The 18716-nt window shown below is 46.9% G+C and overlaps 2 protein-coding genes and 1 long non-coding RNA gene across 9 annotated transcripts in view; 2 read left to right on the top strand and 1 right to left on the bottom strand.

Annotated features, from left to right (window-relative positions):
* The window catches only part of LOC133489940 (DNA repair protein XRCC4-like), a 13815-nt gene extending 11053 nt beyond the window's left edge, over positions 1-2762 (top strand). For both annotated transcript variants that reach the window (XM_061799277.1, XM_061799276.1), the window contains exon 8: positions 746-2762. In XM_061799277.1, coding sequence (XP_061655261.1) covers positions 746-845 — 100 coding nt within the window. In that variant the 3' untranslated portion in view covers positions 846-2762. The remainder of the gene's footprint in view (positions 1-745) is intronic.
* LOC133489939 (versican core protein-like) lies at positions 911-17928 on the top strand. Of its 6 annotated transcripts, none has more exons than XM_061799273.1 (17): positions 911-1047; positions 2858-2962; positions 3969-4046; positions 5182-5547; positions 6708-6882; positions 6971-7098; positions 7737-8033; positions 9626-10081; positions 10506-10666; positions 11226-12003; positions 12294-12407; positions 12523-12636; positions 15427-15585; positions 15668-15750; positions 16008-16152; positions 16225-16407; positions 17446-17928. In XM_061799273.1, exons 3-17 carry the CDS (start codon positions 3980-3982, stop codon positions 17490-17492), a joined length of 3273 nt encoding a protein of 1090 aa, XP_061655257.1. In that variant the 5' UTR covers positions 911-1047; positions 2858-2962; positions 3969-3979; the 3' UTR covers positions 17493-17928. The 6 variants fall into 6 exon arrangements, with proteins under 6 accessions (XP_061655257.1, XP_061655256.1, XP_061655254.1 ...); XM_061799272.1 differs by having other exon boundaries at positions 16971-17928; XM_061799270.1 differs by lacking the exon at positions 17446-17928 and adding an exon at positions 16644-16964.
* Positions 14516-15514, bottom strand: LOC133489942 (uncharacterized). Its single transcript, XR_009792055.1, has 2 exons — positions 15317-15514; positions 14516-14828 (listed from the first exon to the last, which is right to left on the bottom strand). It is a non-coding gene; the product is annotated as an uncharacterized LOC133489942 (long non-coding RNA).
* Positions 17929-18716: the final 788 nt, after the last annotated feature.

Below are 18716 nucleotides of genomic sequence, written 5' to 3'. Positions count from 1 at the left end.
TGGTGACTGCCGACTTGTGAACACGCAGCGCTTCACTATACAATGTTTGCCGTTTGCGCACCCACCTCTTTTTTTGTGGTTTATACTTTTTACCACTGACTGAGTGTAATGCCCTCGCATGCCGGAAAGGGGAGCCAGTTTCCATGCGCTTCCATGGTGTCGTGTATCGAACACCAGGAGAAGAGCAAAACACGTGAAGGCCCACGGAGCGCACTCACGCAGGAGCCGCTGTCGGCCACAGCTCACGGGCAGACACTCGCGCGCACTCTCGCCGACGTCACTTGCGAAGGAAGCGACATCGCTATGAATGCTGTTTTCCATATTGACATTGGGGAATACGAGGGAAAATGTCGCATAATCATGAGAAAGCCAGCCTGAGAAGACCAACTAGAATAGCTTGAAAAAGGACATTCTGGGCATTTGCGGCTTAAATTATCTCACAAACCCAATCAAAGGAAATTAAAGATGATTATAATAAAATAAACAAATTGATGGCACATACATCCCAACTTCAGTGTTGTCATCACCCAAGTGCAGCGCAGTGTCTTCATCCATTAGTCGCTCACGGCTCATTCACGCACACACGCACTAAATTGTCCATGTGTTTCCAGTTTTGCTGCTCGTGAACCACATGATCCACTTCCTGTCTCAACAGGAAATGGCTGTTGTAAACTAGCCACATTAACCCACTGACCTGCCGTGTGTGTGTGTGTGCGCGCGTGGGTACGCGTATGCATGTGTGCAGGGGCGACTCCCCGGGAGCAACCAATCAGCAGCCTCCGCCGCTACAGCGCCACTGCGATGTGTCTGCAGCAGAAGCGGAGGACCTGTTTGAGGACTTCTGACTCCCGCAAGTCGTAGTTCGGAAAGATTCTGTGGACGTCAATCCGGGACCTTGTCCTGCTGGTCGGAGCTGTGCACAGCTCCTACATTGTCACGGGCTGCGTCTCCTGTGGACCCCCAGGACTGGGCGGACCCCTGGAAAGAACTCCACCGCAGACTTGTCCGGACTTCTTCGGCCAGCCAGCAGAATTGTCGTTCCGTTTGGTAAATGCGATGAAGCAGAATTTTTGTGTACAGTGGATCTTTAAAAGTCTGAATTCTGTTCCAGTACGCTCACACATTTTTTGTGTGTGTGTGTCCAGTGTTGCCCCGATAAGCACAGAGAATAAATAAGAATTGAATTAACGCTACCCTCGAAATAACCCCAAAACATTTATGAAAAAGTGGGGGGACACCGCCACTAAGTGTTTTGTGTTGCCCCCCCCCCCCCCCCAAGAAAAAGTAATACAAGAAGGAAAAAATTTTTTTGTTTTTTTTTCATTTAAAAAAAAATAGTTATAAAAAAAATATCAGCGCATAGTTGAATCCACGGGTGCCGAACCGCGAGTATGCGTGGGACCACTGTAATTGCTTAACAGTGAAAACCATAAATATACCACAAACCAATGGTCACCAACCTTTTTGAAACTGAGAGCTACTTCTTTGGTACCGATTCATGCAAAGGGCTACCATTTTGATACACACTTCCGAAAAAACAAACTTGCTCAAATGAGCTTTCATAATATGTTATCAATAATTAATGAATGAATTATTTGAAGACATGTATCATATTAATGGTTTCTCACAATCATTTGAAGAAAAATCAATATACAACAATTTAGTTCTATAAACCTCTGCCAGTGTTTACATTTTCAAATAAGCACCTTTCCGAGAAAATCACAGTGTGCCATCACGAGTGAGCTATTTTTAGAACGGACCATGTTGTGCAACATGTTGGTCACCCTTTCCAAAACATTTGAATATCATTTGAAACTAATCTTCCAACATTTCCCGAGAAAATAAATGGCGTACTGATGGTTTGAGTTCACCAGAGCAAAAACGGAAACATGCGGAGAAAACTGCAGAACTTCCGTTAGCAACCCGGGCTAAACTTGGCTCCTCCCCACCGTACAAAATTGTTCAGCCAGGGGTGTCTAAACTTTCTCCTCCGAGGGCCGCATTCATAAAAACTGAAGAATGCAAGGGCCACTTTGAAAGCTTGGAAGTCATCTACCAAGCAATTCTATATTGTAGTTGTTTTTATCACCAAGTACATCACAGCTTTCTTTCAGCGGTTATAAGGCAAATTTCGGGGTGGCCCGCAGCCCTGAAAGCCGCTGGAGAATAGATCCGCCGCTGCAGAAGCAAAACATTTTGCAATCTGTAGCAAGCTGCCATTTTTGATAAGGAGCACAAAGTGGAGGAAACCAGTTTTGCTTATCTTTCTGAAGAGAAATGTTGGGACTCTTTTAGGCAAATTTGCTATTAAGCTGATGTCTCGAAAAGCTGACGTTTTAGTAGTACAGTTGTAGTAGTCTTGAATGGGGAATGTGGGTGTGGGTGCCCCCGCCCCCCCACCCCACCCCAACAAACATACACACTTTTTGACACGTTTCGCGGGCTGTGTCAAAAGTATTTTGAGTAGTTTGGTCACCCGTGTTCTGGCACGCCAACGTCTTTACTACGTTCCTATTTTCCAGGCCTTTGGCCCCATCTTGTGGCATCTTCGCGTGTTCTCGAAAATGTGCATTTTTCAGCAAATAATAGCGGATAGTTTGAACAAATATGTGGGAGCTTATTGTACATAACGTATATTAACCTGATCCCGGGTCCGTCTTGAGTGCTGATGACGTCACAAGTATGATGTTTCTTTTTTTTTTTTTTAACTTTGTGATGTCTCCATGGTAATAAAATAAAAAGTGGGCTGGCCCTTGAACCTCCTTCCCCCCCCCCTCGTTCCTCCCTTCTCTGTTTGCTGGGCGGTGCGTGCGTCCTTCTTCTCCTGTGGGTCACTCGTCTTCTCCAAGTTCATTAGGAGTCGCTGCACCTCTGAGAAGAGGAAGACTTTGTCAGCGCGCTCGCCCCTGACGACATCTGCGCTGCGACATCGCGGACCGGACTGCTCGTCGACCTCCTGAAGGTGAGTCCGTGGTTTTTTTTTTGTGGCATCACTGGCTGGCATCCTCATCAACTTCAGAGCTCCGATAAGAAATGATATCGGAATTGAACCCAAACAAATGTGAATATTGAAAGGAGATCTTTTTTTTGTTTTTGTTTGACGTGTTGTTCTTGGCCTGGTGAACTTTTCCAGGCCGCATGCAGCGACTCCCCAAAGATGCATTTGGCGCCTCCGCGAAACCCGACAAATCCGCGTTGAACATCTGCCGGCCCAAGTAAACATGGAAAGCGCCAGATGGCCGCAAGACGACGTGATTTCCATGCATATTTTGTCAAATGACTTGAATTGGAGTCAAGTGTCCGCTCGGGTTCTCACCTTCAACGCATTTGAAATATTGGACGGAGAACACCCCCGCATATTCGGCGTATTCGCTGAAAAGCTCACCTTCTCACTGTTTTTGTGCTCAGGACAAAGCAATAAAAGTAGTGCTTTGCCGCCATCTGCGACAGTTTGACGAAAGTGTTTTGCTGCCATCTTATGGGATCTTAGTGTCACAGAACTATGCAGAAGTGAATCTAGTAGTTTCATTTAGACAGAAGTAGTGCTTTTCCACCATCTTGTGGCATCTCCGTGCCAAGGAACCACATATTTCAAAGTGAGTTGAGGAGTTTCATTTAGACAAAAGCAATGCTTTGACGCAATCTTGCTGCGCCCACCCAAAAGGCTTGTAATTGCCTGTAGATGCCACAAAATGGTGGCAAAGCACTTTTCTACATTAGACAAGGCTATGGCCTTCGAGGTTCCTCCCCTCAGTCCAACATAGTTCTTTGGTCACAAGATGGCGCCAAAGCAATATTTCAATTAGATGTGGCTTCCGCCTGAGCACATAAAGAGCGTATAACGGCGGATAGGTGGAATGCCGAACCGCGACTGCAGTGACGGTTCTGCCAAGTCGCCCGTTTTGAAGCGTCAGTCCAGAAGCGGCAAGTAAAAAGTCCAACGTGGTCTTTCACTGGTGTCTTTTCAGGCCGGGTGGAGATGGTTCTGCGCGCTTGCGTCCTGCTGCTGCCCCTGCTGTGCGCGTGTTCTGCCCGGCCGCAAACAGGTGACTTTTGTTTGGATCGTCATAGAAATGGCAACTAAGCGTGTGCGATAATGGAGTTCTGATGAAAAACTAAATCTTGACAGAAACATGACAGGCCAGGTCAACTTAAAATATTCATATTTTTCAGAGAACAAAAAGTTGTAATGTTATGAAAATACAGTGATTTGTGGTTTGGCATTCGCAAAGTCATCTAAAAACATTGCTTTGGCGCCTTCATGTGACATCTTGGGGCTCAGGAACTATGTTGTAGTGAGGGGAGAAGCTTCATTTAGTCGGGCCGTAGCCTTGTCTAGTCGAAAACAGTGCTGTCCTGCCATCTTGTGGCACCTGTTGACTATTCCAAAGCTTTTTAGGTGGGTGGCAATTCCTCGCAGATTTGCGCAATTGGCTGCAGGGCTCGGTCTCGAGGTTCCGTGTAAAAAAAAAAAAAAAAAGTCGGAATCACATTTTGTTGGGATAAAGTTTTAGAGTAAAGAGAGAATGAAATAATCATAGTTTACCAAGTGAATCTCAAAAATACAACTTTGTTCTTAAAATATTTTACCAAGCAGCATCACAAAAATGCTTCATTACTACTGTACTTTTATGAAGTACAATATTATACAGTGCTATTTTTCTATACTACTCATATCGCTACCAGTGTGCAGTGGGCCCCCGGGAAGAGCCAAAATCTGCGCCTAATTGAAAAGGAGAAAAAAAAAAACTTCAAACAATGTTTGAAACTCAAAACCTCCACGGAGCATTTTCAGTGTTGGTCACCCCCCAAAAGAAAAAGAATTCAATCCCAAAATTGCGACCAGGTGAATCCGAATCGGGGTCCGCTGTATTGTGGAAAATGTACCCCCTCGATATTCAAATGAACTTCACTGAACCCTTTCAAAGATGCCTTTTGTTGTACCAAAAACAACAGCAACTACTTTCGTCATGCACGGATGTCAGATACACGTGATGCTTGAGATGGGAGTTTTTGATTGGATGAATGAACGGACATCATAATTGATGGCAAATTATTTAACGGGCCCCAAGCTACGGCTCGTGGGCCCTAGTTTGAGCGCTTTAATGGACTCAAACATGTTCCTTGATCCACTTTGTTTCCATAACGCTTCCACTCCACTCGTGCGTGTTCTTGTCCCAGGGGCGTCCCGCTCGGCGAACCACCCAATGGAGGACTGGCACGTGGAAGGCTCGCTAGCGGGCACGGCCCTGCTCCCGTGCAAACTCTCCACGGCACCGTCTGCGCCCGCGGAGGGCGAGCGGCCCAGGGTCAAGTGGACTCGCGTGGAGGGCGGGGCGGAGAGGGTGGTCCTGGTGGCTCAGGGAGGCGTCGTCAAGGTGGGCCGGGACTTCGCGGGCCGCGTGTCGTTGCCCGGCGACACGCCCGAGCGGGGCGACGCCGCTTTGGCCGTCGTCGGGCTGCGGGCCGGCGACGCCGGGCGATACCGATGCGAGATCACGCGAGGGATGGAGGACAGACGCTCCGGCGCCACCCTCAGCGTCAAAGGTGAGTCTGGGAAAGAAAATCCACAAAAAGTTGCATTTGTAAAATGTTGTTAAAGCTGCAGCATTATTTTCAATTGCGCATTCAAAGTTGTCACAGTTGCCTGGCAGTCACAGTTTCATCTTTGTTTTATTCGTCAATTCTAGCGTCGTATTTCTTTTCCTCGAACGTCTCACAGCAATGTGCATCAAAGGTTGCCGCTTCATACTTTCATTCATTTCTCTCTTTGAATAATTGCTCATTTCATTTATTGTAAATCATTCAAACTATTTTATACATGCAGTACATTTCACCTTGAATTGCTTAGTTAATTCAAATGTTATTAACTATAAATATATATTATTATTTTATTATTGAAATTAACTATTTAAACATCAAATATAAAAAATGTGTAGAATAAAAAAAACTAATGATTGTGTAATTAAGTGTAATTGAATGATAAATAAAATAATAATGTAATGTAATCTAATAATACGTTTGTATAAATCATTTTATTTGTAAGTGAACTATTTAACATAAAATTAAAAGACCTTAGTAAAATGAACTACTAACTAAATTTACATTTTTTTAAATTAGATAAATAATAGTAAAATAAATAATGAAGAAACAAAAAATGAGCATATTATTATTTTATTATTCAAAACGTTTATTACATAAAAGTTTAAATAAGTTTACATTTATTGTATTAAATGAGGGGCAAATATAATTAAAGTAATGATAAATAAAAAGATTAAAAATGAGCATGGATTTCCTTTTATTAGTCAAATGAAATAATTTTACTTTATTAAGTAATTGGCAAATGTATTATGAAATTCATTGTAAATGATCAAATTAAAGATTAGCATGACTTATTATTTTGTTATTAAAATGAACTATTTTATCTAAATTAAAATCATATTCGTAAAACAAACAATTTTACCTTTATTGTATGAAATAATTGGCAAATCTATTATGTTGACATGAATTAGAAATATAAGAATGTGAATGGATTATTTTATTAATAGCAAGCTGCTTTTTTTTAATCATTTTTTTTCCCCGAGGGCCTCGCCCATGTGTCCATTTTTCAGAAACACATTTGGCCCTCGAGCACAAAAATGCACACACCCCTCGTGCGGACTAAGGTGTGTCGGCGCGTGACGTCTGTCCGTCCTTGCGTCCGTCAGGTGTGGTGTTCCACTACCGGCCCAACGGCAGCCGCTACTCGCTGGACTTCCCGGCGGCGGCGGCGGCGTGCCTCTCGGCGGACGCCGCCATCGCCACGCCGGACCAGCTGACGGCCGCCTTCCACGACGGCCTGGACCGCTGCGACGCGGGCTGGCTCGCCGACCGGACCGTCAGGTCGCCGTCGATGGCTAGCTGACAACATCGACGGAAACGTACGATCCGGGAGGTTTTCGAGATAAAATCCTATATTTTTTTCTTCCAGATACCCAATCACGCGACCCCGTCCGGGGTGCGAAGGCGACCTGAAGAGTCGACCCGGTGTGCGAACATACGGCGTCCGATCAGCCACCGAGAAATACGATGTCTTTTGCTACGTTGACAAACTAGACGGTAACGCAGCTGGATGCATTTCTAACACGTCGCCCTGCGGAACTCGACGAGTTGAAGTTTTGGCATCTAATGAATCGCTCTCTCCAATAAAAGCTACATGTAGCGCTGTGCATCAAGTCATAGCTTTGTGTGTCAAAAGTTGTAGCTTTGTGCGACAAATGTCATAGCTCTGAGGACAAAAGTCGTAGCTTTCTGGACAAAGCCTGGGTGACAAAATTCTTTGCTACGTGTGGCATACGTTTTTTTTGTTTTGCGCGTCGTAGCTTCGTGCCTCAAAAGTCAGACCTATGCGATAAAATGTGGATTTCTGTCATAGCTCATCAATTGTCATTTCTGTCATCAATTGCGCCTCAAAGTCGTAGCGCTGCGAAAAAAAAGTCACAAGCGTCAAAAGTCGTAGCTTGCTTTGTGTGACAGAAGCGGTAGCTTTGTGCATCAAAACGCGTAGCTCTGCCCTAAAATGCATAGCTTTGTGCAACAAAAGGGGGAGTTTGTGCTGTAGCTCTACAACTATCCGTAGTGGAACTATTGATTGATTAATTTGATTTGAAAATCGAGAATCAAATGTGTTTATGTAAATGTAACGTTTGATACTTGTGAGTGATCTTTGGTGTTCTTTGTGTTCGCGTTACGTTCAGGGGAGGTCTTCTACCCGCCGTCCATCAGCGGCAAGCTAACGCTGCGGGAGGCGGCGGCCGAGTGCGCGAAGCACGATGCGGCGCTGGCGTCGCCCGGGCGGCTGTTTGCCGCCTGGGGGGCGGGGTTGCACCGATGCGACTACGGCTGGCTCTCGGACGGCAGCCTCCGCTACCCCGTCAACGTCCCCCGACCGCAGTGCGGGGGCGGCCAGCTGGGGGTCCGCACGCTCTACAAGTACGACGACCAGACGGGGTACCCGGACCCGGGTGACAGGCACGGAGCGTACTGCTTCAAAGGTCAACATTTCAATTTTTTGGAACGTTTCTGCGCAACAAGTCACAACTTTTGTGTGACCAATGTCTCGCATAGACGAGACTTTGGCATGTTTTGGCTTTGTGCCTCAAAGGTTGTAGCGCCGGGATTAAAAAAAAAAAAAGGCGTAGCTCTGCAATACAATTTGTAATTCTGTGCGACAAAAGTCGCAGCTTTGTGTGTCAAATTGTGGTTTTGGCTGTCATGAGTCATAGCGAGCAGCTGTGTGCGACACATTTGTGTAACCGCGTTACAATATTGTAACAAGACAACACAACAACCATGTGTGTACAGACAGTATAGTGTGTACATGTGTGCGTTGAAAGTGAGAAGAAAAAGCAGAGAGAAGAAAGGTTAGCGTGCTTGTGCGTTTCGCAGGGGAAATGGGTCCCAGCCGGACCGGACCCGAACACGCAGCACGGGACAGAAGCGGCGTTCCGTCACCGGCGAGCTATGAAAGTTGTGACGTCGCGTGCATAATTGCAAACAGTCGCTCACATTCAGAAGCGGTGAGCCGGCCGACCGGTCGTCCTTCCAGTTCCGGTTCCGCTTCTGGTTCTGGTTCTGGTTCTGGCACCAGGGCAGACCGGCTCCGTTAAACGCCAAAGGCGTGACGTCGTTCCCTGGCGGGTCGGAACACCACGCCCTCGGTCAGCTGAAGAGCAGAACTGGATCGCTTTGTGTTACTGCCGCAAAAAAACTATCACAAGGATCACATGACACAACTTTGGAATCACAGTCACCTTTGACCTTTACTTAAACAGACACGATGACGTCAGTCATCAGCACTGCTTTGCAATCTACACAAACTTAATTTTACTCACAGCTTTACTTAACTGAACTTCATTTCACTTCACTCAAACTAACTTCATTTAACCTAACTGTACTTTTATCAACTAACTAGGCTAACTTGACTGAGTGTAATACAGTAGTGAAAAAAAAAAAGTTGCTAGTTAGACACAGTCGAATTTTCTTACGAGTGACAGCAAAGAGTACTAGTACATGGATGTTAAGCTGGATATCGTGGATATGGAATAAATTGTTGTCCTTTTATGGGCCGACGGCGAGCGGCGGCGGTGGCGGCGTTGTGACGTTAGCGTTACTCAGATAGCAAGGCTAATCCTTTCTTTTTCCCGTCAATCCCATATGAGAGTCGCGCGTGCAGGCCAACGATAGTCAGCACAAACTCTTGCGGGACTCGTGATGACGTGATTCCTTCCAGCACAAATATGTGCTCAGCCCCTCTGGCAGCCATCTTTGTTTTCCTTCGCTATCAGCGTTAAGGTGAACGTGAACTAACACCGCGGGAACATAAACACTCCGTTTGACGTCGATTGAGTTCATTGGAGGGCCTGCTTCTGGTTCTGGCCCACTTCACAGCTTTGAAGCACCTTTCTCCAATTTGTCTTTTGTGATTGAATGTTTATTTGGAACATGAAACAAAACAATCAAAAAAAAATTTTTTTTTTTCAGCAAATAAGTATTGGTTAAAAGTAAAATGCAAATAACTGAAATTGCGGATATGTGCGGGAGCACTGTCTTCTGTAAGTTCTGTTTCTTTCTTCCTTTCCCGCAGCCAAGCTCCCAGGAGTGACAAGTCCCACCAGCGTCCGGGTCGCACCAGAACCCAGCGGCACAAGTGCCCAGCGCGATTCCCCGACATCCCACCCAGTGACATCTCAGCTCCGAACAAGACCAGTCACTCATTCAGAGTCGCACGATGATGATGTCATCACGGAGCGCGGGCCCACACACCTGGAGTCGCTCTTTCCTGCCACGTCGTCTCCCCTCCATGCCGCTCTAGGGGGGTCGGGCAGCGGCGACGGCACTCCCGGCGCGGTAGCGTCGTCGCTGGCGCCGCTTTTGCCCGACTGGAGCGTCACGTATAAAACGGCGTCGGGCTTCAAAGAGGAAGCTCCGCCCGTGAGCTTTAACGTCAACCAATTGTTGGCTCTGCCCGGCGAGGGCGGATCCACGGCCAAGCCGCCGTTCCACTTCATCATAGTCGACGTGCAGGACCAAAATCAATCAGGTAGGGCTGGTCCTCTAATTGATTATATCGAGGAATCCAACTTTATTTGTTTATTTTTTGGTTGACTTTAGTTTAACTACTTTAGTTGTATTTTACAGTGGTTGAATATAATCAAATGTTGTTGTAGCTAAAGTTACCAGGACTAAGAAGAGAACCCTGTGGAACCATTTGAGTATTTGATGTTTTTATGTATAATTTACACCTTGCAAACAACTAGGACTGGGTGATTGATTTAGTTTTTATCATTGGCTTTTCTAGCAGGGGAAAAAAATAGGTTAAAATTTGATTTTTGTAAAAAAAAAATTTAAAAATTAGGGAGATTTAATTTTCAGTCCATATCGCCCAGCCCTGCAGTCTCGGCAGCAAACTCAACTAGTGAGCACCCTTGACCACTGGGTTGCCCTGTTTTCTGCTTTCCTTTCAGTCGATCGCATCCTGCAGCTCCTCAATTCGCCTGCGGACGGCGCCGTCGGCTTGCCGCAAATCTCCGACCTCTCGCAGTCGATTGCCGAGCTCGTCCACGGCGACTCCGATGCCGCCGACGCGCCTCTGCCGACCGTCAGCTTTGTCAGCGGTAGACACAAAGTAGGAATGCCCCTTTTATGTTTGGACAATGACATCTAAAAAGTTCCATTTGTTGCAAATGACAATGACAGAATTTTTCCAGGCTCCTTTCTTGTCCAACTCAAACCAATGTGACATGTATTTTGCTCACGTTGACTTTTTTTGCTAGCTGGATTTATTAAAAAAAAAAAAAAAAGTAGATAATAAAGAAAGTAGTCGCAAGAGAGGTTGGAAATTGTCAACACTGACTAGCTCTTCTTTGTTCGCAGCCATGTTATTAGTGTAAGCAGTGCACATGACTGCTTTAAGCTAAAACGTTGTCCTGACAAACAAACTCTAATTAGTTGCTAAAATTAATTAATCGACAAGGCTGACTTAAATGCAGAATACACTAGGAACAAGCCCTGCTGCAAATTACAAAAATCTGTGAGGAATTGAAGCCCCCATAAACTCATTATAATTACTTATAATTACCACAAGATGGCGTCACATCAATCCTAGAAAATATAAAACTGAGAATATTGAGTGTTCACTCTACTTTATGGTGAAGTCACGAGTCACCAGCGTCTCATCCCATCAGGTGACGTTAGACGCGGGGCCGCCCGAGGAGGCGCGAGGGGATCAGTTTGAGACCGCCGCCCCCGTTAGGGTGGCCGAGGAAGAGGCGAGCGTGACGCCGTTTGACTACGTCGCCCTGGAAGTCCCAGCGGAGGAGCCCCCCGCGGATCCCGATACCGACACCCGCCATCTAGACCACCTTTCTTATTTCCCGAATACTGCGTCGCCGATAAGGAGCGCCACCCCCACCGCCTCGGACGCCAGCGCGGACGACGCGGAGGGGTCTACTTCCGGCAAAGACGACGGCGAGATGGAGGAGGCGCCGTCCGCACCTGTGGGTGGCGACAAAGAGGTGGGGTCCGGTGCGGAGCAGGTGGCAGGAGACTGGGAGGCTTCAGGAGAGCGGGGCGGGCTCATTCCTGAAGAAATGTTACAAACACCACCGGACCCTGGAGACCACGTGGCGCAAAAACCATCCACCCGCCCCCTAGCTGCCGTCACGGTCGGCGGCAAACAGCCTCCATTTAACCCTCAGCCACACCCCGCCAACCTTGACCAAGAGACGACGACCTGGCCGTTTACGGGCCAACAAAAGGTTTCCGCTACCGCTCAGCCCTCGCAATCCATCGACGCCCGTGTCGTTCCCCGGCGGGCGCCGACCCCCGACCGGGCCGACGTGCCGACCCCGCGGGAGGACTTCCTTGCCTACGACAGAGAGGTGGCGGAGTGGCGGCCCCCCGGGCCCGAGGAGACCGTAGAGCAGCCTGACCCGCTGGACGTCGGCTTCATGAATGTGACTGGTACGTCAGGGACACGCAGGCCTCCAGTAAAGATTGCAAATCTCCAGATGCACAACTCGATTTTAGTGCCTCCCTCTCAATGAAAGCATGTTTGTCATGTCCACTTTTCTTCCCCACATACGCACATTGTTTTAAGGCAAGCTAACACGTTAAAGCTAAGCCACCAGTGCCAAAGGCTGCATCAGTAAGAATGATGATGTCATGTTGTGACGTCATATTGTGACGATGTCATGTTGTGTTGATATCACGTTGGGATTGTGTCATGTCGTGATGATGTCACATGACCGCAGATATGCAGCCGTGCTCCGTGGATGTGTGTCAAAATGGCGGCTCCTGCTATCAGAGGGGCTCAGAGAAGGTGTGCGCATGTGCACCAGGATACACCGGGGGGCGCTGTCAAACAGGTGAGCCTCGTCGTCAGGTGCAGGGATGACGCGCGTGCCCCCAGAGTAGGAGAAAGGCTATGGGGATAACAATAATAATAATAATAATGATAATAATGCGCTTTTTGTGTGGCAGACGTGGACGAGTGCGATTCCAACCCGTGTCTCAATGGCGCCACCTGCCTGGACGCCGCCAGCGGCTTCTCCTGCCTGTGCCTGCCCAGCTACACCGGGGAGCTGTGTGAACAAGGTCAGCGTTAGAGTTAGCATTAGCTCAGCAGCCAGTTGAACTAAGAACTTCACAAACAAGAACGGGGGTGGACCAACTTGCGCTCAAGGGACAGATAGACCAGCTCATTTATAGATCAATTTTTACAAAACAAAACAACAAAATGTGTGATCATGTTTTATTTTTATAATACAATAATTAATTGTAATTTTGTATTGTAGTATGATGATTGTAGTTCTAGCTAATTAGCCAAATTACTAAAATAAATAAACAAAACGTGTGTGTGTGTGTGTATATATATATATATATATATATGTGTGTGTGTGTGTAACTGAGTAGTTTTTTTTCCCTTAATAAATGAAATCACCACTTTAAGTAGCATTTTAAGTTTACTTGGGTTTATATTTGTCTGATATTGAAATTTTTTTGATGATCTTAAACAAAGTGGGAAAACTATGCACAAATCTAAGAATTTGAGAAGGGGGCCAATACTTTTTTCATGGCACTGTATGTATATACAGTATATATATATATATATATATATATGCGTGTGTGTGTGTGTATAAATGTATTAGGGCTGTCTATCGATTTTTTTAGATTACCATAATTTCTCTTGTATAATGCACATTTTATTCCCCCAAAACTCTTCAAAAGTCAATAGTGCGCATTATACATGGGTATAGTAAAATTTAGGAAATTGCTTCACAGTGAAATGAGGTATAAGACTATAAGAAATCTGTTGATTTATAAGTTTATGTCATATTTAGGTTCACATTTAAAATGTTATCTTTCACGCACTCCTTTACTGTGTGTAAGTATTGAGCCTGTGATGCACCCTCGTGTATAGTTTTGACACTGCAGTATTATTATCAATGCTAAGGTTTGCCTCCATCCATCCATTTTCAACACCGCTTATCCTGTTCAGGGTTGCGGAGCGCTGGAGCCTATCCCAGCTGACTTCGGGCGAAAGGCGGACTACACCCTGAACCGGTCGCCAGTCAGTCGCAGGGCACATATAGACACGGACAACCATTCGCACTCACATTCACACGGTCACTGAGTGGGACGCTGCCCGCACCAAAGTCAGGCGAGTGGACCACGACACCATCAGTGACCTAAGGTTTATTTGTTCTTAAGTAATGTATTTACTATGGGGCATCCTACTGTTTAGTATTAACACTGCAGCTTTATGGATGTATTTTCCATCTCCCACATGACCCCTGACACGTTAGCAGGTTTGCACAACATACTGAAAGCTAGAGCGGTCATGTGCCCAGATAACACGTTCACTGCTGGTGCAAGATAATAAGGAAAAATAGTTAAGACACAACAAAACCTACATAGGGGGAATAAACACACATACGCTTGATTAACATTCACATTATTACAACAATTTATGGGACTGACTGACTTAAAACATTATTTTAACAACTATACAACAGCGGTAGGCGCGCTGGGACATCCTCTGACAGCAAACTCCCACGATGACCTCAACAATGACATCATTGTAAAAACATGGCGGCTCGCTGTCAGATTTCCCAGCGTGCCTTGCGCCATTGTATAGTTGTTCAAATGCTGTTTTAAGTCAGTTAGTCCCCTAATTCCATAAATTGTTGTAATAATGTGAATGTTAATCGAGTTAATGCGTGTTTTTATATATATATATATATATATATATATACTGTATATATGTGTGTGTGTGCCTATGTGTTTGTTTTACTAATATTTTAGTATTTAATGAATTACAATACAGGAATCTCGCACTATTCACAGGGAAGAACCCTGCTGTAAATAACGAAGGACTACAGGTAGTTGACGTCCTCCCTGGAAATTTGGGATAATTGCCGACACGGTCCCCCTCCGTTACGTTCCAGACCCGTCCACGATAAGTGAAGATGCGCAATATTAATATGTTTTAAGGTCTATAAACACACTTGTAAAACAATACAAACACATTTAAACACCAGCCAATTCATCTTCTACATTGCGATTGAGAAATGCTGTTTCAGAAATAGCCGGGGGTCCGTTCCGCAGAAAAAAAATGGTGCATCCTTTGGGTCTCGGGGTCCCGGGGTCGTTTGCTCCTCAGCTGCGCTCGGGCGTCGTCCCCGGAAGACGGTCGCCGCCTCCATTTTTGTAGCGTGACTCAGCAGCACCGCCGTCCTCCCGGGACTCGCGCTTCCCTCTCCGTGAACTCCGCCCAAAGCCCCCGACTGCAAGAAAGCTGAACTGGAACGTCACCAGCTTCATCTTTAGTACATTAATTACAATAACTTCAAGATTTAACATGCATTTTTCGAGCCTTCCTCCTAATAAAAGTATGTACGTCAGGTCCACTTGATATTCTCACATACACAATATTTAAGTGCCTCCCTCTCGATAAAAACATGTACATTTTCTTCCTTTTATGCATATTATTTTAGTGCCTTACTCCCAATAAAAGCATGTACGTCAATCCAATCTACTTTTCTTGCTCTCATACAGTACACATTATTTTAGCGGCACTCTCCCGATAAAAATCTTCCGAAATCAATAGCGACACAACATTACCGTATTTTAGTGCCTTCCTCCCATTAGAAATGGATATTAATAACAAATATTATGTATATTTTATCCAAAATATTGTAATATTATTTTTGTGGTCACACGTATTGGAGGAAAGGTGTTAAACGTGATGGCTGCGGGCATAAGGAGTCCTTACCGGGGCCGATGCCCCGATTCAAGCGGACGTGAACGCAAAACGGCCGCTTATGAGGATGCGGTCGCGCATTTCCGCGGACTTCCTGCTCACTTCCTGCCCCGCCCCCGCAGACACGGCGTCGTGCGGCTCCGGCTGGCTCAAGTTCCAGTCTCACTGCTACAAGGCCTTCCGCCGGCGCCGCACTTGGGACGCCGCCGAGCGCGAGTGTCGCCTCCACGGCGCTCACTTGGCCAGCGTCCTGTCGCCGGAAGAGCAAATCTTCGTCAACCGTGAGTCGCAAAAACATCGGGACGCGCGTTCGCCGCTCAGTCGCAGTGTAGCTCAAGACTTGAAGTGGCGCGGTGTGCGCAGGTCTGGCCGGCGACTACCAGTGGATCGGCCTCAACGACAGGATGTTCGAGAGGGACTTCCGCTGGACCGACGGCAACCCCGTGGTGAGTTTCGAATGCCTCGTTAGCGCCGCCCTATGCTCGCTCGGCGTACTGCAGCAAGTCACATCGCAGCAAACGAGCAATCCGCTTTGAGAGCCGCCCGACATTTTCATGTCATGAAAGATAATAACGTTCAAAAATCGAAGACCTGATTGCGCCCCGCAAATACGGGGAGCCTACGTGACAGTCGGCGACATACTAGGAAGCGCTGTCCGTCCCCACCGAGTGACACGACGACGTGTAAATGTGTGTGCGCGCAGCAATTTGAGCACTGGCGCCCCAACCAGCCCGACAGTTTCTTCGAGTCGGGCGAGGACTGCGTGGTCCTCATCTGGCACGACGGCGGCCAGTGGAACGACGTCCCGTGCAACTACCGCCTCGCCTTCACCTGCAAGAAGGGCTCAGGTAGAAAAAAAAAACTAAACCAAAAACACCATCTCCGCGTTTCCGTGGCGACCATCTTCCAATCTCCTCCAGTGTCGTGCGGGCCGCCGCCCGCCGTGCGGGGCGCCCGCGTGTTTGGCGCCCCGCGGACCCGCTACCGAGCGAACGCCGTGACGCGCTACCGCTGCGAGGCGGGCTTCGTCCAGAGACACGCCCCCACCGTACGCTGCCGCCCCGACGGCCAATGGGACGCCCCCAAAGTCACCTGCTTGAGGCGTGAGTACTTGCTTAACGATGACTTTTGCTGTCAAGGATTGACTTGCATTTGATTGTTTTAACAGCTTATTTGGATCAAATATGTATTATTTGAAAATGCTAAATCAAAATACAGTGGTACCCTGACTGGTGAGTTTGTTCCATGACCAAGTTTAACTTAATTTACTCTTATCTCAAATAATGTTTTATGTTTTTATTGATGAAAATCTTCTTTTCCTTTGGGCTTGTCCCTTCAGGGGTCGCCACAGCGCGTCCTCCTTTTCCATGTCAGCCTATCTCCTCCAACACCAACTGCCCTCATGTCTTCCCTCACGACATCCATCAACCTTCTCTTTGGCCTTCCTCTCACTCTCTTGCCCGGCAGCTCCATCCTCATCACCCTTCTACCAATATACTCACCCTCTCGCCTCAGGACGTGTCCTAACCGTCCACGTCTGCTCTTTCCAAAAAAATCGAACCTCGGCCGTCCCTCTGCTGAGCTCATTTCTAATTTGATCCAACCCGGTCACTCCGAGAGCGAACCTCAACCTCTTCATGTGCTCTGCTTCCTGTCGTCTCTTCAGTGCCACTGTCTCTGATCCGTCCATCATGGCCGGCCTCACCGCTGTCTTCTAAACTAGCAGAGACTCTTCTGTCACATAACACACCTGCCACCTTCCTCCACCCGTTCCAACCTGCTTGGACCCGTTTCTTCACTTCCTGACCACACTCCCCATTGCTCTGGACGGTTGACCCCAAGTGTTTCACGTCCTCCACCCTTGCTATCTCTTCCCCCACCGCCCCTCTCATTCACGCACGTATATTCTGTCTTACTTGGGCTAATCTTCATTCGTCTGCTTTCCGGTGCACGAGTGGATGATGGCTATTAATAGCGTACGGTGGGACAAGCCGAAAGGCACAACAACAGTAAGGCAGCTTCCTGACTCAAATTTTGCAACACACGGCAAAAAAAAAAAAATTCAACCGAGCGAGGCAAGGCACCGCTGTAACAACGTTGCCGTAGCAACGGAAGTCACACCGTGTTGTACTTCCTCTCAGCGGCGACCTATCACACGCGGCGGACCGACGACGCGTCCACCGGGTGACCGATCGCCAGGTCCCATCCAGAGGGACAAACGCCAACCGACGTCCCTCCTGGCGCCGGCGAGCGGTCGCTGAGCCGTCCGTCCCTCGACACGTGATTGGACGTTGAGTGCAAACAGTCATGTGACTTTTTTGTTTTACACACACGCCTGCTTTGAGAGGATATTCTGGGATGTCATCCGTCCGTTTGCTTTTTGGGTCTCCCCGGCGACGCACCGTCACATCGCCGTGGAGACGGCGACTGTTCGCTTTTTCTCTTCCCGACTAGTTGTGTAGATTTATTTTATTTTTTTTGTACGATTGAATTTTAAAAGTTGTCGTTTTTGACTGTAAAGTATCTGAAGCCACAAGAGTTTAACTTATTGTATTGTGACGTATGAAAAATCATTTTCAAATGTTTTTGTTTTAACGGCGATTCTTAATAAACTTTGAAATGTTTGCGTTTGATTGCTCCGATCAGTATTTTCTCAACTTTCTACAAAAGCTACCACCTAAAAAAACGACTTGGCTTCTCCAAGTACCACATTGAAAAATGCCCTCAAATACAGGACGAGTTGAAAAAAACAACCTCATCAATGAAAATGTATTGCTCACGAGATAAATGTTTTCAAACACGCAGTCTTTTAACATTAAACTTCTTGAACTTAAAAGTTAAATGCAACTGAACTGTACTTAAGGAGGGGGAAAAAAGAAAGCTTAAACCACTGTAACATTATGCACAGTTGGAACATTTAATTGAGTCATTCTTTCAGGTACCACTAGTGGTACTCATACCACACTTTAGTAGTACTATGGTGGTGATAGTAGTAGTAGTAGTGGTGGTGGTGGTAATAGTACTGGAGTGGTAGTGGTATGGCTATCATGTGGCTAGAAGCAAAATCGTGCATTGTAAAAATGCATTATGCATAGGTAGAAGGGCTTTCCAGAATTTTGAGGTCAACTTTGGGGGTGCGCATTATACACGAGAAATGACGGTAGCTGTCCAATTACCACCATCTTCAGCCACGACGGCATCTACCGCGCGCTGTTTGCAAGCATCTTCCAAGTTGGGTCACGAACAGCTGTGCGCGCCCAAGACGACCACTCGCCGTCCCACCGTCCCGGCCCACCGCGACAACAGCGATCTCTTGCGGACGGCGTATGAAAAGTGACCAATCTCCAAGAGGACACTCGGCGTCTCCGCAGAGCCGCAGCTAGCCAGCTTCACCAGCCGCCGGCTTCATCGT

The sequence above is a fragment of the Phyllopteryx taeniolatus genome, chromosome 15 (genome assembly GCF_024500385.1).
Source record: "Phyllopteryx taeniolatus isolate TA_2022b chromosome 15, UOR_Ptae_1.2, whole genome shotgun sequence".
NCBI classification, from domain to species: Eukaryota; Metazoa; Chordata; class Actinopteri; order Syngnathiformes; family Syngnathidae; genus Phyllopteryx; species Phyllopteryx taeniolatus.
Note: the sequence above shows the minus strand (reverse complement) of the source record. Positions and strands in the feature narration are given on the sequence as shown.

What these genes read in the sequence shown, in the direction of transcription:
- LOC133489939 (XM_061799270.1), top strand. Translation starts at nt 3,980, where the DNA reads ATGGTTCTGCGCGCTTGCGTCCTGCTGCTGCCCCTGCTGTGCGCGTGT. An exon ending in CGGGGAGCTGTGTGAACAAG is followed by an intron (nt 12,637 to 15,426) that starts GTCAGCGTTAGA and finishes CCGCCCCCGCAG; the next exon opens with ACACGGCGTCGTGCGGCTCC. An exon ending in CAAAGTCACCTGCTTGAGGC is followed by an intron (nt 16,408 to 16,643) that starts GTGAGTACTTGC and finishes TTGTCCCTTCAG; the next exon opens with GGGTCGCCACAGCGCGTCCT.